The sequence below is a fragment of the Raphanus sativus genome, chromosome 3 (assembly GCF_000801105.2).
Source record: "Raphanus sativus cultivar WK10039 chromosome 3, ASM80110v3, whole genome shotgun sequence".
NCBI classification, from domain to species: Eukaryota; Viridiplantae; Streptophyta; class Magnoliopsida; order Brassicales; family Brassicaceae; genus Raphanus; species Raphanus sativus.
This window is the reverse complement of record NC_079513.1, coordinates 24,773,317-24,786,609: the sequence shown is the minus strand read 5'-3', so window position 1 is coordinate 24,786,609 and position 13,293 is coordinate 24,773,317. Positions and strand designations below refer to the sequence as shown.

Genomic DNA, 13,293 nt, shown 5'->3' with positions numbered 1-13,293 from the left:
CTTGATGCTTCTTGATCTTCCTCAAGGTCACTCCTACCAGAGCTGCATCCCTCTTCTGATGTCTCTTTCTTGATCTCATCAAGTAAGCCACTCTTGGCTACAGACACCTCTTCAACCCTCTTGGGTTTAGTGAACGTCTTGTTCACCCTCTTGGTCATGTTTCTGCTCTTCTCACGAGCAAAACACTCCACCTTCTTGTGTCCAACCTTCCCACAGAACCAGCAGCACATCCGATGTTGCTTCTTCTTTGGCCTGACACAGTTACTGATGCACCGATCAGTCTCCTTCCTCGTACCAGCTGCACACCCATGCTTCAGAACCCCCTGTCTGACCTTCATGTTGTTGCACTGATGTACCACTTTCGGCTTGTTACTCACAGCCTTGCGCTGTAGAACTTCCTGCCGTACTCCTTGTCGCACGTCCCGACGTACTTCCTGACAAGCTTCTTTGGCTCCACTTTTTGATGTGCTCCCATGCACGAAATGTGACAGCCCCTTCTGTTGTACTTCTCCAGTAGCAACTTTCTTCACCTTGCTAACCTTCTGCTCAAGAGACTCATATTTCTCATTCACAGCCGCAAGTTCTTCACGAAGTTCTTCAAGCAGCTCGTTCTGCTTCAGAACCATATCCTCTAATCTCAGATTCTGATCATTGACCCTCAACCACTTGTTAAGCAACACGTGATACTCCTCATCATCTGTGCTGAGATCTGAACCAGAGGATTCACTAGATCCTTCCTTGCGTGCACCAAATGCAACAAGGTTCACCTTTCCATCTTCTTCAGACTCTGACTCATCAGACGACTGCAATGGACTACCTTTACCCTTCCTTGAGTTTGGACATTCACGCCGTGTGTGTCCAACACCTCTACACTCAGAGCACTTGAGCTCTCTTCGTTGTACCAACGGACAGTTAGCCCTTATATGACCAACTCCTTCACACTCGTAGCACTTGAGACCTTCTCTTCTTCTGCTACTGTCACGATCACCTTCCTGGCGACCAACATGATTTCTCCCACCTGAGAAATTCATCCTCTTGCCAAAATTCCTAGCCAACATGCCCACGGCATCTTCAAGCTTCTGAATTTTCTCTGCATCCTTGTCAACTACAAGGGCTATACTCCCTGGCGTACCTCCTGATGTAGACACCGAGCCACTGCCTGTCTCCATCTCTTCCGCCTTCAGCATACCCACAACCTTGTCAAACTTGAGCTCATCCGTGTTTGCAGTCATATTCAGGACCGCCTTCTGAGCTCCAAACCTTGCTGGAAGACAGCGTAACAACTTCTTCACCAGCTTCTTCTCCTTGTACTTCTTTCCAAGTACACATGCTTCATGCGCCATAGCACTGAGTTTGGCACTGAAGCTCGCCACCGTATCCGCATCTGACCACTTCAGATTCTCAAACTGCGACCCAAGATGATCCAGACGTGTCCTCTTGACACTATCATCTCCTTCAAACGAATTCAGCAGGATCTCCCACGCCTCTTTAGCTGAAGTACTCCCCTGAATCAGCTGGAACTGCTCTACTTCAACAGCTCCGAAAATCGTCGAAAGCGCCTTTGCATTAAACTTTGATGCATTGCGCTCTGCCTCTGACCAATCCACCTTTGGCTTAGGCTTCTTCCCATCTGTTGTGACTATGGTAGGCTCCTCCCAACCAGTCTCCACAGCTGTCCATGCATCTTCATTGATTCCTCGAATCAACTGCTTCATGCTAGCCTTCCAATGACCATACTGGTCCGCCTTCAACACGATTGCCTTCTGCACAGAAATAACCGTGTCCATCTTCACCTTGATCTACTCGAAACTAAGTCGTTAACTCTATCGAGCCCCGCTCTGATACCACTTGTAAGTGCAAAGATGACACCACAATTAAGTAATGCAGAAGGTAAATCAAGAGAGACAATTACACAAGCACACTCAATAGCTTTATTAGAAATCGCCTTGTAAACCCTATTACAAGTTCTGCTTAATCAGCCTCGCTAGCCTGTTAACACCCTAACAGCTGCTACTGAACAATTCCTAAGCTACCCGCTTATGTCTCTCCACCGTCAAGTACTTCAGCCCCTGCTTCAGCACGACCCAGAACACTTCCAAGCGCTTCTCTCTCTCTATAAGATCAGCCTCTGTGTCTCTGTCTCTCTACAGACGACCACATAGCTATCTTATACTAACTCCACGTTCCCGAAACCCTAGTCTCCAAGGAACCACAATATGGACATCTTCCATATCAATAAGTGCAACTTTCCTTTTCTTGGAATGCACTTATTCCTCTTCCTTTAAGTCATAAACTTGCTCCTCAAGTTTATTCCTTTTTGCCTTTTCTCCAAGATACTCTCTTGCTCTCCAAGTCTGCACGACTCCAGCTCAGCATCTCGACTCCACATGGTCTTCACCACTCACTACGACGTCTGCTTCAGCAACTACGTCAGCGACTACTTCAGGGCGGACATCTTTACATCAACACCTACTTACGGAGAAAGACCCATGTATCATCATCAAGTCCTTCTACCAGATCTAGTAATCGATTTAGGTCAACTAATTGTATTTAAAACCGGTTTTAACTCTCGTATGATGTACGTAACAACGTAAGGATCCTAATAAACGAGCTAAGCTAACCACGACGTATATATACTATATAGTAAATAATGGTTTCTGTTAGTAACGTGATTGTGTCAGATCGCCCAGCTGTAGTACCACAAAGTTTAAAAAAGGAAACCATACAAAAATCTAACGCTGGTACTCAAAGAGAAACGGAAACCTCATTAAGTTTTTTGAGTTCATAATTAAACGGAAGCAAATGAAGCTAACTACTTAACTAGTACTACTTGAATAAATGCAAAAACAAAGGAAAGAAAGGAGAGTGGTCTAGCACTCATTTGTGACCAGTGAGGTGAACTTCTTGAGAAAGAAGAGTGTAATCAATCTCAAGCTCCTCAAGTATTCGCTTAAGAGCAATGATCAGCCCGGTTCTTCTGAGGTTCTTCTCTCCGAAGTTTTGGAAGTTCATGGTATGTTGTACGAGCAGATTCAAATTCAGCTTGTTCACATTCTCAATCGCCTTCACCATCAACATTGGTTCTGGATACCAGTTTTGTGGGTTCTGCACCAAAAATCTGACCAAAACACACACCAAGTTCTTTGTCAGTACATAGTGGATGAGTGGAGCTGAGTTAATGAGTGATTTCACAATACTTACTCTGCTATTTTCTCCTTGAGAGTGGCGATCTTCGCGGCCGGCGTTGCAAAGGCAATGGAGAATTCTATTGAATCTCCCATATCTGGACTTCTGTAAAAATTGCTTATTGGTTTCGAGACTAAAATCGCATTTGGGTAAAACACTTTCTCGTTGTCAAGCTTGAGGAACACGGTAGTTAAAAGATCTATTTCTTCAACCAGCAACTTCAAAGAAAAAAAAAAGAAGAAGACCAAACAAATTAGATGTTTTACTAATAATAGTTAGCAAAACAAAAACAAAAAAAAAACTTCTTACCAGTACACCGTCGACAACACAACGGTCACCTACGTCATAAGGATGCATCACAAAGACAAACACAAAGGATTCAAAGATATTCTTGCAAGTACTTCCGATCATAAAAGCAAGACCCACGAATTGTGAAGACATAACCACCAAAATCTTGGTTGTTGCTATATCCAGTAGCACCAACCAAATGATGAAGGTGATAACTGACAGGACTCCAGTTATAAGTTTGTCCACCTGTTTAACCGCTGTCTTTGTATCGTTCAGTGAATGTCCTAATGATTTCCGACTTGTGTAAACATTAATCTGTAAAATATGACAACACATGCTTACACACCAACTTAAAATTTGCATGCATGTACAAAGAAAAAACTAATGTATTTTATATATAGTGAGGAATATTACCACCCAATCTGTAAAAGCATTGCGTGTGATTTTTCCAGTCTCGCCACCGTCTATTAAAGGTAGTACAAGGTCTACCTCTTCCTTAATCATGAACCTTAGCAAGTCATCTTCCTCTATATAACTGATCAAGAGAAGCAAAATTAAGTTTGTATGATTAATATGAAAACTAGAAAAATTAAAGGAGAGTGGTTGTGTAGTGAAAACTCACTTGTTGTCTGGCTGAGCAACATTGTTGAAGATATCATAAGCAGCAGCCACAGCCTCCATCTCACTAGTTATCTCTTTATCAGCTTTCTCTTTCTCATTGCTAACCTCATCCAAAGTGTTGGATATGGTTGAGAGACCTGAAGCTCCAACTGCTTCAATCAAAACTCGCATTGTCCAAGCAGAGACCTTCTCTTGTTTCATCTTGTGAACCTTTCCCATATCAAGCACTTTTTTCCCTTTCACCGTTCCATTCTTGGTGCTAGTGAAACTAAGATGGCCCGTGCTTGGCACGCGCCCAACATTCTCGGCCTCTTCTATAAGTGGAGGTCCCGAGAGTGTCTGGAGGACGTACTGGTGGAAGACAGACTCTTGAATCCTCTCGAAGAAGTTTCTGACGTTGAACTTTGAAGCAAGGACTTTCAAGGCAAATGTCTTCACCAAGAAAATGATTGAGCCGACCAGAAGGGAGACAATAGTCCATGTTATAAAGTCGAGAAACTTGGTGGTCTTACGAGAGCGTCTCTCGTCATGGTCGAAGAGAAAGACCCAAGCAACCAGAATCAAGCTGAACCAAATGAAGACTTGAACATTCTTCTTCAAACCATGCACAAAGTATAAAACTTTTTTACGTAGGAGATAGTTCTTTTCTATGATGAACACCGCAAAGTGCATGAACCAGTTCGTCACCAACATTCCGCTAAACGTCACCATCACAAGAACGCACCATTTCCAAACTTCCAATCCCCAAATGGAATGATCCTTCACCGTATCAACTGTTAAACTCACGACCAAAGTGCAAAGAATGGCCACAAACAGTAGCAAGTCAAGCAGAGCCAGAGGTTTCACTCCACCACGCTTCACTCGGTGTAGCTTAACCTTCTTGTAGATCTCTTCGTTTTCGTCAGCTTCCTCCTCAGCAACTTTACTCATGGCATTTGAGCAAACACTCCTATTGGATTTGTTATTAGGGGAAGCCCTATCAAAAGAGTTCCTCGAAAACGAGGCAGCTCCAAAATGTTCCCTAAGACTTCCACCGTGTTCCTCCGCTATCTTATCGAACCGATAGGACTGTTGTTGCCCAAACCTTGAGTTGGGCTTGGAGTAAACCGACCTCGCTAGAGATTTTCTCCGAGTTAGACCTTCATTGTTTGGACCCGGAACTTTAGGCGGCTTGTGAACGCTGCCAGAGAACTTATAGATTTCAGGAGGTGGGATGCTTAGCGGTTCTGGTTTTGCAGTCCCCGCATCTGACTCAGCTACATTGGAAGGAGATGCTGATGGGTCTCTCGACGCTTCTGAGACGTTGATGACAACTTCTCCTTCGTTGCTAGTTCTCCTCTCTGACATCCGTATGTCACCTTCAACCGATGCGTTTGCTATGCGGTTTGACATCAATGGCTCTGTGAAGAGCCCTGAAGCTAGACCAAATCCTAAGAACAAGAGAATGAATATAAATGTACCAATGGTTAGATAAATCATACAGAGTTAGATACAGTAGCAGCACTTTGGACAAAGTTCTCACCCTTTTTAATGATCAAACTTAGAAACGTGTCTAACTTTCTCTAAAAAAAAACAGAAAGCTAACCTTAAACCCTAAGCTAAACCCTACAGGCTACAAGGTTAGAAGTCTAAAACAGAGATCTCCAAGAATGACCACTCGTTCCAAGTGAGTATTTAACTACTCAAAGTACTACACATGGACTCTTTAAAAGACACGCCAATTATCCAAAGAAAGATGTAATTAAGAATATTACAACTTTACAAAAGAAATATGCATGCTTTCACTGAAAAAGAAAAGTGAACCTACACTGCCTAATTTAGATATGAGCTTACTAATATAAAATATCAGGTATAAAATTTTCACAGCTACCAACTAAGCTATTGTCTATTGAGCCAAAAGAGCAAAATAATGCAGATGCTACAAGAGGTTTTAATCGCTGACTACTAGAAGACAAACAAGAACGGTTAAAAAGAAGTGCCCATAGAAATGACTAGAAATTAAGAAGCTACATTGTCAAAACAGAGAAGCATGTAAGAAACTTTTTTTTTTCTTTTGACAAAATCATGTAAGAAAATTTAAAGAAACAAACAAGAAAAAAAGTACAAGAGCAGAAAATCGTACGAGGAAAGAGAGAGCCGAAGCAAGGAGTGATCTTGAAACTTTAGTCCTGTTATGCAAAGTTCGAACTTCAGTTTAACTGCATTGTATGAATCAAAAGAAGTACATATAAATACAAAAATGCAAGAATTAAATACAGAGCATCACGTGGGTGGGTTTTCAGAGGCCATTCTTATAAAAGTTTATACTACCCATGACAAGTTGATAACTCGAAACGTATAATAATTAAATATATAGTCTTGTTTTTAGATCCAAAAAATAGTCTTATTTTAATTTATTGACATGTTTTTCTTGCGTGATCCAGCTACTAGGGTATATTATATATTTGAGTTTATTTTCTTTGAATTAAGTTGTGCAGAGGATCAAAGATCATATCTTTCTTTTAAAATGATTTTCCGTAAACATAGTACAAACTTAATGAAAGGAATACTAGAGATGAACTGTACTTAATCAACTCATGTGCTCTACGTAAGAAACAACAACATGAAAGTAGCCACACTATTTGGTGCGTAAATAAAAAGAGAAGGTTGTTCAAGCGAGGCTCTACAAGAACCTTTTTTGATATGGTCATGAACTTAGCCACGATTTTTTTGTAACAAATAGATGGATCGATGGACAAGTTCTTATAGAGTTGCCTACTGAAAATTTGCAACAAGGGGTCAATGCAGTAGCTGAGCTAGAATTTCTAGGAGAGTCAATTCATTATCAAAGAAATATACATGTAATTTTTTTTAATTCATCCACATGGGTCAAATGACCCACATGACAACAAGCTGGCTCCACCACTTGGTCAATGCCTATGGCTATGGAGCTGGCAATTGATATAGCCATTACGTGGCCTGCACATGAATTCATTGTGTTAGTTACTTTCTAGTGTATTTCCGTTTCATTCATTCATGTAGAATTTAGCCACAAACGTTCAGTTTAACGTACATTATGGTCAAACACACGGGAGACAGCAAGAATATATTCAGATTACGATGCTTCCGATTAAAACCCTAGTTTATTTATTTTAAAACATTTTCACATATACGATACATCGACAACGCCGAATTGGGAATCTCAATGAAGAATCGAAGTCAGCTTTCTAAAAAAAAATTGAATAAAAACTCTCTTTATCTTCTAGCAAAAATAAGGAAAAATAAAAATCGTCTCCAAATCATGATTTTAACACGTACGGCAGGGTTTAAAGTTGCTTATGAGTTTTAAAGTAACATGCATTGAAAACCTATTTTTAATTTATTATGTCTGAAATCATGTTGAGTAATGGTTTTATGAATTTATATTTTTTTCTCTAGATCAAAATATGTTTTGTTTTCGTTTCTATGTGCCCAATGCTATTACTAAGGAGATTAACAATGACTATTTTTGGTCACTCCAAAATTAATAAGGATAGTATGATAGAAAAAGTATGATATATATAAATATAGTTTGAAGGAAAAAGCGATATTTCAAAAAATAACATGATTAAGATTAAGACTCGTCTGTATATCATGTGTAGATACCTGATTGTCGATTAAGATGAGTTTGAAGTCTTCAAACATCTCACCACTATTCGCGGGCATAGACAATTGAGTGTGACCACCCTACTTTTATGTTCATAAATCTAAATTAAAAAGCAGTTTAAATCCTTAAATTACTCCAAACCTATGTATGCTCGGATCTAGAAGTAACTATAGAATTGGCTAAAAGGCCGAAGCCTAAAAGGTGTGAAAGTTACTCCCTGCGCAGAAACACAGCAGCGACCATACAAGGGATGTTTGCTAAAGAAAACAACTAAACTTGAGAAACAGAGGAATTAAAAAGAGAGGGACATAGTGACAATGATACACATTATATACAATTTTTTTTTAATTTTTTTTGGCATCACATTAGATACAGTTTATTCTAGCCATTTAGTTGCCTATAGTCATCTGATGAATTATAAACGTTTTGTGGGGTTATGGGAAAAAAATCAAAAAACTAACCTTTCAAATTTATTCTTCCCGGATTTTCTATCTCAAATTTAGAAATACAACGATCCAAGGGCCCATTATAAAGCCCAGAAAGTAGTCCAAATTAGCCCATACAAGTTTATTTCCTGATCAAGTTATAGGGTTTTCTCAGTGGCTCAGTCTATAGGTTTCATAGCTGCTCGTTCAGTCCCTCCCTCCCTCCCTCTCAACATTCTAAAGCAGCAGTCAGCAACAATGGCCGTTACCTTCTCAGATCTACACACAGAACAGGGTGTCAAATCCGTGGAGGAGCACCTCGCCGGAAAAACCTACATCTCCGGGTAAAATTTCTCACTTTCCTTCTTTTTGCTTAATAAGCCTGTTCTATTGTCTCGATCGTCGTCGTTCGATGTCTTAAGAGAGTTTCTATTTTTGATTCCGCAAGCAGAGATCAATTGTCTGTGGATGATGTGAAGGTGTACGCCGCCGTTTCGAAGAAACCAAGCGATGCTTTCCCCAATGCTAGCAAGTGGTACGATTGCGTCGCTTCCCACCTCGCTAAAAGGTTTCGTCCTTTCTTCAGTTTGTTAAGATTTGGATTAGTTTCTATTTGAGTTTCAGCAACTTACAAGTTTCGAGTTTGTTTGTTGCAGTTTCCCGGGAAAAGCCGTTGGAGTGTCCATCGGTGGCTCTGCTGCTGCTCAAGCTGAGGTGCCTGCCTTTTTACCTGAAAGCTTGTTTCTTTCTGTGCTCTGTTTTACTAAACATTAAACATTGACATGTTCTTATGTTTTTGCTTAGTAGAAATCGTAGAACAGTTATGTCTGTTTTTAGCTAGTTTTACATTGATTGATCTGAAAGCTTTGATTCTTTTTGTGCTCTGTCATTGAACAGTGACATGTTTTAAGTTTCTGCGTTATAGATAGAACTTGAAAAGGTAGTCACTATAGTAGGGAAGAATGCTCTGTATTAGTAATCCACGAGTTTTGTTTAGTAGATTGATACGTAGTTATTGTGTTTTAGGCTAGCTGAGGCGTCTTTACCTGAATGCTTGATTCTTGTTCAAAACTTAGTTTGCGTTCTCTATTATTAAACAGTGAGATGCTCTAAGTTTCTGCTTAATAGAAATCATAGACCTAGAGAAGGGTAATTGTTTTAGTATTGAAGAATGAATGCTCTGTCCACGAGTTGTGTTTAGTGGAGGAAACTTTGGTGCGTGTGTTTAGCTGTTTTCGCGTTGATTGTGAACAGGCACCTGCAGCTGATGACGATGATGACATGGATCTGTTTGGTGACGAGACTGAGGAGGAGAAGAAAGCTGCAGAGGAGAGGGAGGCTGCCAAGAAGGAAACCAAGAAGCCTAAAGAGAGTAAGCCTCTCTCTCTATTTGTTTTATTACTGCAAGCATCGTTTTATGGTGAGTAATAAAACGATGAGTTCTCTCATTCTCTTTTTAATTTCGAACTTTTGGTCAGGTGGAAAGTCATCTGTGCTCATGGAAGTAAAGCCATGGGATGATGAGACTGACATGAAGAAACTGGAAGCAGCTGTTCGCAGTGTTGAGATGCCTGGTCTCTTATGGGGAGCTTGTACGTCAATACTTTCCATCTGTCTATAAACTTGCAATCAAAAAGAGTGTAAGCTTTGTGTAGGGGCAGCTTTCTAATTGAGTGTTTAATTGTTGCAGCAAAACTGGTACCAGTTGGATACGGTATCAAGAAGCTCACGATCATGCTCACAATTGTTGATGACCTCGTCTCCCCAGACAACCTCATTGAGGACTATCTCACCTCTGAACCTAACAACGAGTACATCCAGAGTGTTGACATTGTCGCCTTCAACAAGATTTAAACCTCTCTCCCTTCCCGAAAGATGTTTTGGGGATTATTGGTTTAAGAATTCTAATAGAATTATGAAATTTTGAAAATCCATTGTTATTGTTTTATATTTTGTTAAAATCTTATCAAAATCCATTGTTATTGGTTTAAAAACTTTTAAATTATATTCAAAATCTTTGTCATTCAAAGAACTATCCCAAATAAGTATGTCTACGTGAACACACAAAACCATAATAGGCCTGTTCGTTTATTAAATGCTAGCGACAATGGCAGCGTTCAAAATAATAGCTACGATCATGATAAATTCATCATAGTTGCGGCAAAAGAGATTTCCTTTGTCAGTCGCTACAGCAATTAATGATCGGCAAATGCGATCACCCTTGCGACTGACGCTGTGGCTGACATAATTTTACGGAAAGCAAAATTACTTCCGTTCTTAGCTTTATTTATCGCCGCTGACGCTAGTGCTGCGGTTTTAAAACGAACAGGCCTAATATCAATAAAATAACTTGTCTCACCATCACCACATCAAACCATAAATCATGACATCACATAACAAAAAGCTGTTAAATCAAACAAACATATATTATGCTGAAACGAGAAAACCATATCAGCGAGAACTTATTTATCAAAATCCATTTTATTATCAATCAAGCCAATTCAACAAAGTCTCAAATATCATTAAAAACAGATAACTATAAAACTAAAACAAGGATCACTTGTAGCTGAAGCAATTATCATTTCTAGCTGAGATTGGTTTGGACGAGAAGAAGATGTGGGTATCATTGTGTCAATTACGTGATGTTTATATATATGCTTTGCATCTAGATTTTGTTTGTGGAAAAGTTCTACAAAGATTATTGTACATTGCCTTATAAGGAGAATTATTTTGAAAAAATATTATTCAAATCCATAATGATCAATAAAAATTTATAGAAATCAATATAAAGAATTCGACAGGAATTTAGAGAATAGTTGTTATAATATAGTTTATATATTTATAAATATTAATTATATTTTAAAATAATCAAATATTTTTAAAAATACTATTTATATACTGAATTATCCGAATTTCAATACTTTTGATCTGAAATATTTAGAATTATTCGAGCTTTATTCTGAAAACTCGAAAAACTTAAATTTTCTGACATCTTAGTCCGATTTAACCAAAAAGTTTGAACCAAAACGGAACCAAATTAGACCCAAATTATCTGTGACATTAGCCGATTTCCAACTTTGTTATCCGAACCAAATCCAAAAACAAAATAATTGAACCAAAATTGAACCATATTTTCTAAATATCCAAATAGATCATTTTTCTCTTGAACCGAAAACCAAAATAAACTGAACTAAACGGATAACCCAAATGTCAATGCCTAGCTATGATATCTTGGGATTTGACAAATATATGATTCATGTTATCTTACTCTCATATCAGAAGTGAATGCAGAACTCAAAATGTATACATAAACAAGGAGTGTCTTAACCAATGACACATATAGATTACAGAACACTGATGTCTTTGAGACGTATTTTAACATCACTGAGATTGCAATTTTGTGGAACAAAGGCTCTAGTTTGGCCTGATACAGCAATTGATGTAGGTCAAGATCCTCTTCTTCTTCTGCACATTAATTAAAATTAGCAATGTAAGCGAGAGTAATACTTTTATACATAGGTTTTTTTGTAATATTATGAGGGAGAAAACATGCTATTAATATAGTACATTTCTTATATAAATATTTGTTCCATCTATTATGCAACTAATCTAGCAAAGTTATTTCTATTGCTACGCAAACGAAGAACCAAACTATAGAAATTGCGGTTTCATCTTTAAAAGAAATATCTTCCCCCTCTAAGGTTGGAGAATTTAAGCAAAATTAACTTGTGTGAAGCTCCCATGGAAAAAAAAACTGCAATCCAACAAACTAACATTGAATTTCAAACGTGGTCCCAGTTATTTGTATTGATAAACGAGACCTAAAGCAATACTTCATGTACTTTAAGGAAAGGCCGGTCACATCTCCAAATAGAAAGTTTCTATATCCGTTATGCCACATCACTATCAAAATTCAAAAACCCACTATGCTTGAAACTCTGGTCACAAATTTTCCTTCTAGGTGAGCTTGCCCATGAACTTAATTGTAACAATTATTCGATGCTAAATTTAATTGTAACAATAATTAAAACTTACTCTACTGCTAAATTTCTATAGGTTCTAAAAGCAGTATTATTTTCTCAAGGAGATTCATGTCAAATTCATAACTTGAACATCACCGTTCAGTTATGCCTATGAGTTGAGAAAGAAGTGGAGTGGTAAAATTCTTGTATGAAAGCATGCAGAAACACAAAACCAAACCAAGACGCAACGAGAACTAATTGTTATACCACCTTGTTAGTGATGATCCATGCGCGTTGACTAAGGGGAAAAGGATCATCTAACAAGGAGGATATAACTAACAAAGAATTCATATAGAGAGAGACAGAGCTAGAGATGTATTACCATGACTGGGTCATCATCTTGGGTTTCACGGCGATGGTGAAGATGTTGCTGGTGGTGGTGACGACGAGCACTTGCCATGAGTTCTTGTTCACTTCCCAAAGAGTGTGTGACATCAGCTTTGTTCAGCTTCCTGTTTGCGCGAGCCTTTTTAAACACAACCGAGTAGTCTGTTGCGTCTATTCCTTTTTGGTCCCACCCTCCGAACTGTGGCACTGGAGTCCATCCAGCATTCTGCATATATATGTAGCCAATTTATTAAAACCTCGTTAGATAATCATATATATAACGTAGTTTGCGTTTAGCAACCAAACATTAAAAGAAACACAAAACAAACAAACGAGATGTTGAGATCTCATCGGTTAACTTTCCCCTTTCTACAACGCGCATTAACCGATGGAACCTCAACATCTCAGATTCTCAAGAACTCAGAAACAAATTAAAGAACACGAAATTTTTAATAATTAGAGAGTCATGCCTCTCTCCTCTTTTCCATAAATAGATATTGCTTGGTTTAGAAGAAAGAGGTTCTTAAACATTGATGAATGCGTTCATCATGGCGAGGGACATTTCTCTTGAAAAACTCCACTTTTTGATTTATAGTTCAAATTGTTTGGGAGTTCACAAACCTATAGGAGCAGATTTAGGTTATTTCTAAACTTGGGGAATCTCTGGCAATGGTGTTCCGTTACATGCGGGCTCTTTTTTAATATTTTTAATAACTCAATATCAACTTTGTATAGTTCTCGAAGAGGCAGTTAAACCATGCAGAAGATACAGAAATAAAAACGTAAACGGAAACTTTTT

At 38.6% G+C, this 13,293-nt stretch overlaps 3 protein-coding genes across 3 annotated transcripts; 1 reads left to right on the top strand and 2 right to left on the bottom strand.

The window, feature by feature from the left end:
* Positions 1-2,676: 2,676 nt before the first annotated feature.
* LOC108846429 (mechanosensitive ion channel protein 9-like) lies at positions 2,677-6,360 on the bottom strand. Its single transcript, XM_018619658.2, has 6 exons — positions 6,218-6,360; positions 4,097-5,525; positions 3,889-4,009; positions 3,496-3,789; positions 3,202-3,404; positions 2,677-3,118 (listed from the first exon to the last, which is right to left on the bottom strand). Exons 2-6 carry the CDS (start codon positions 5,485-5,487, stop codon positions 2,878-2,880), a joined length of 2,250 nt encoding a protein of 749 aa, XP_018475160.1. The 5' UTR covers positions 5,488-5,525; positions 6,218-6,360; the 3' UTR covers positions 2,677-2,877.
* Positions 6,361-8,323: 1,963 nt separating this feature from the next.
* On the top strand, positions 8,324-10,117 carry LOC108845853 (elongation factor 1-beta 2). Its single transcript, XM_018619044.2, has 6 exons — positions 8,324-8,489; positions 8,597-8,713; positions 8,802-8,859; positions 9,400-9,517; positions 9,624-9,737; positions 9,836-10,117. Exons 1-6 carry the CDS (start codon positions 8,404-8,406, stop codon positions 9,997-9,999), a joined length of 657 nt encoding a protein of 218 aa, XP_018474546.1. The 5' UTR covers positions 8,324-8,403; the 3' UTR covers positions 10,000-10,117.
* Positions 10,118-11,382: 1,265 nt separating this feature from the next.
* Positions 11,383-13,094, bottom strand: LOC108846814 (uncharacterized). The gene is made up of 3 exons (XM_018620017.2): positions 12,965-13,094; positions 12,490-12,720; positions 11,383-11,610 (listed from the first exon to the last, which is right to left on the bottom strand). Exons 1-3 carry the CDS (start codon positions 12,980-12,982, stop codon positions 11,560-11,562), a joined length of 300 nt encoding a protein of 99 aa, XP_018475519.2. The 5' UTR covers positions 12,983-13,094; the 3' UTR covers positions 11,383-11,559.
* Between the last annotated feature and the right edge of the window lie 199 nt (positions 13,095-13,293).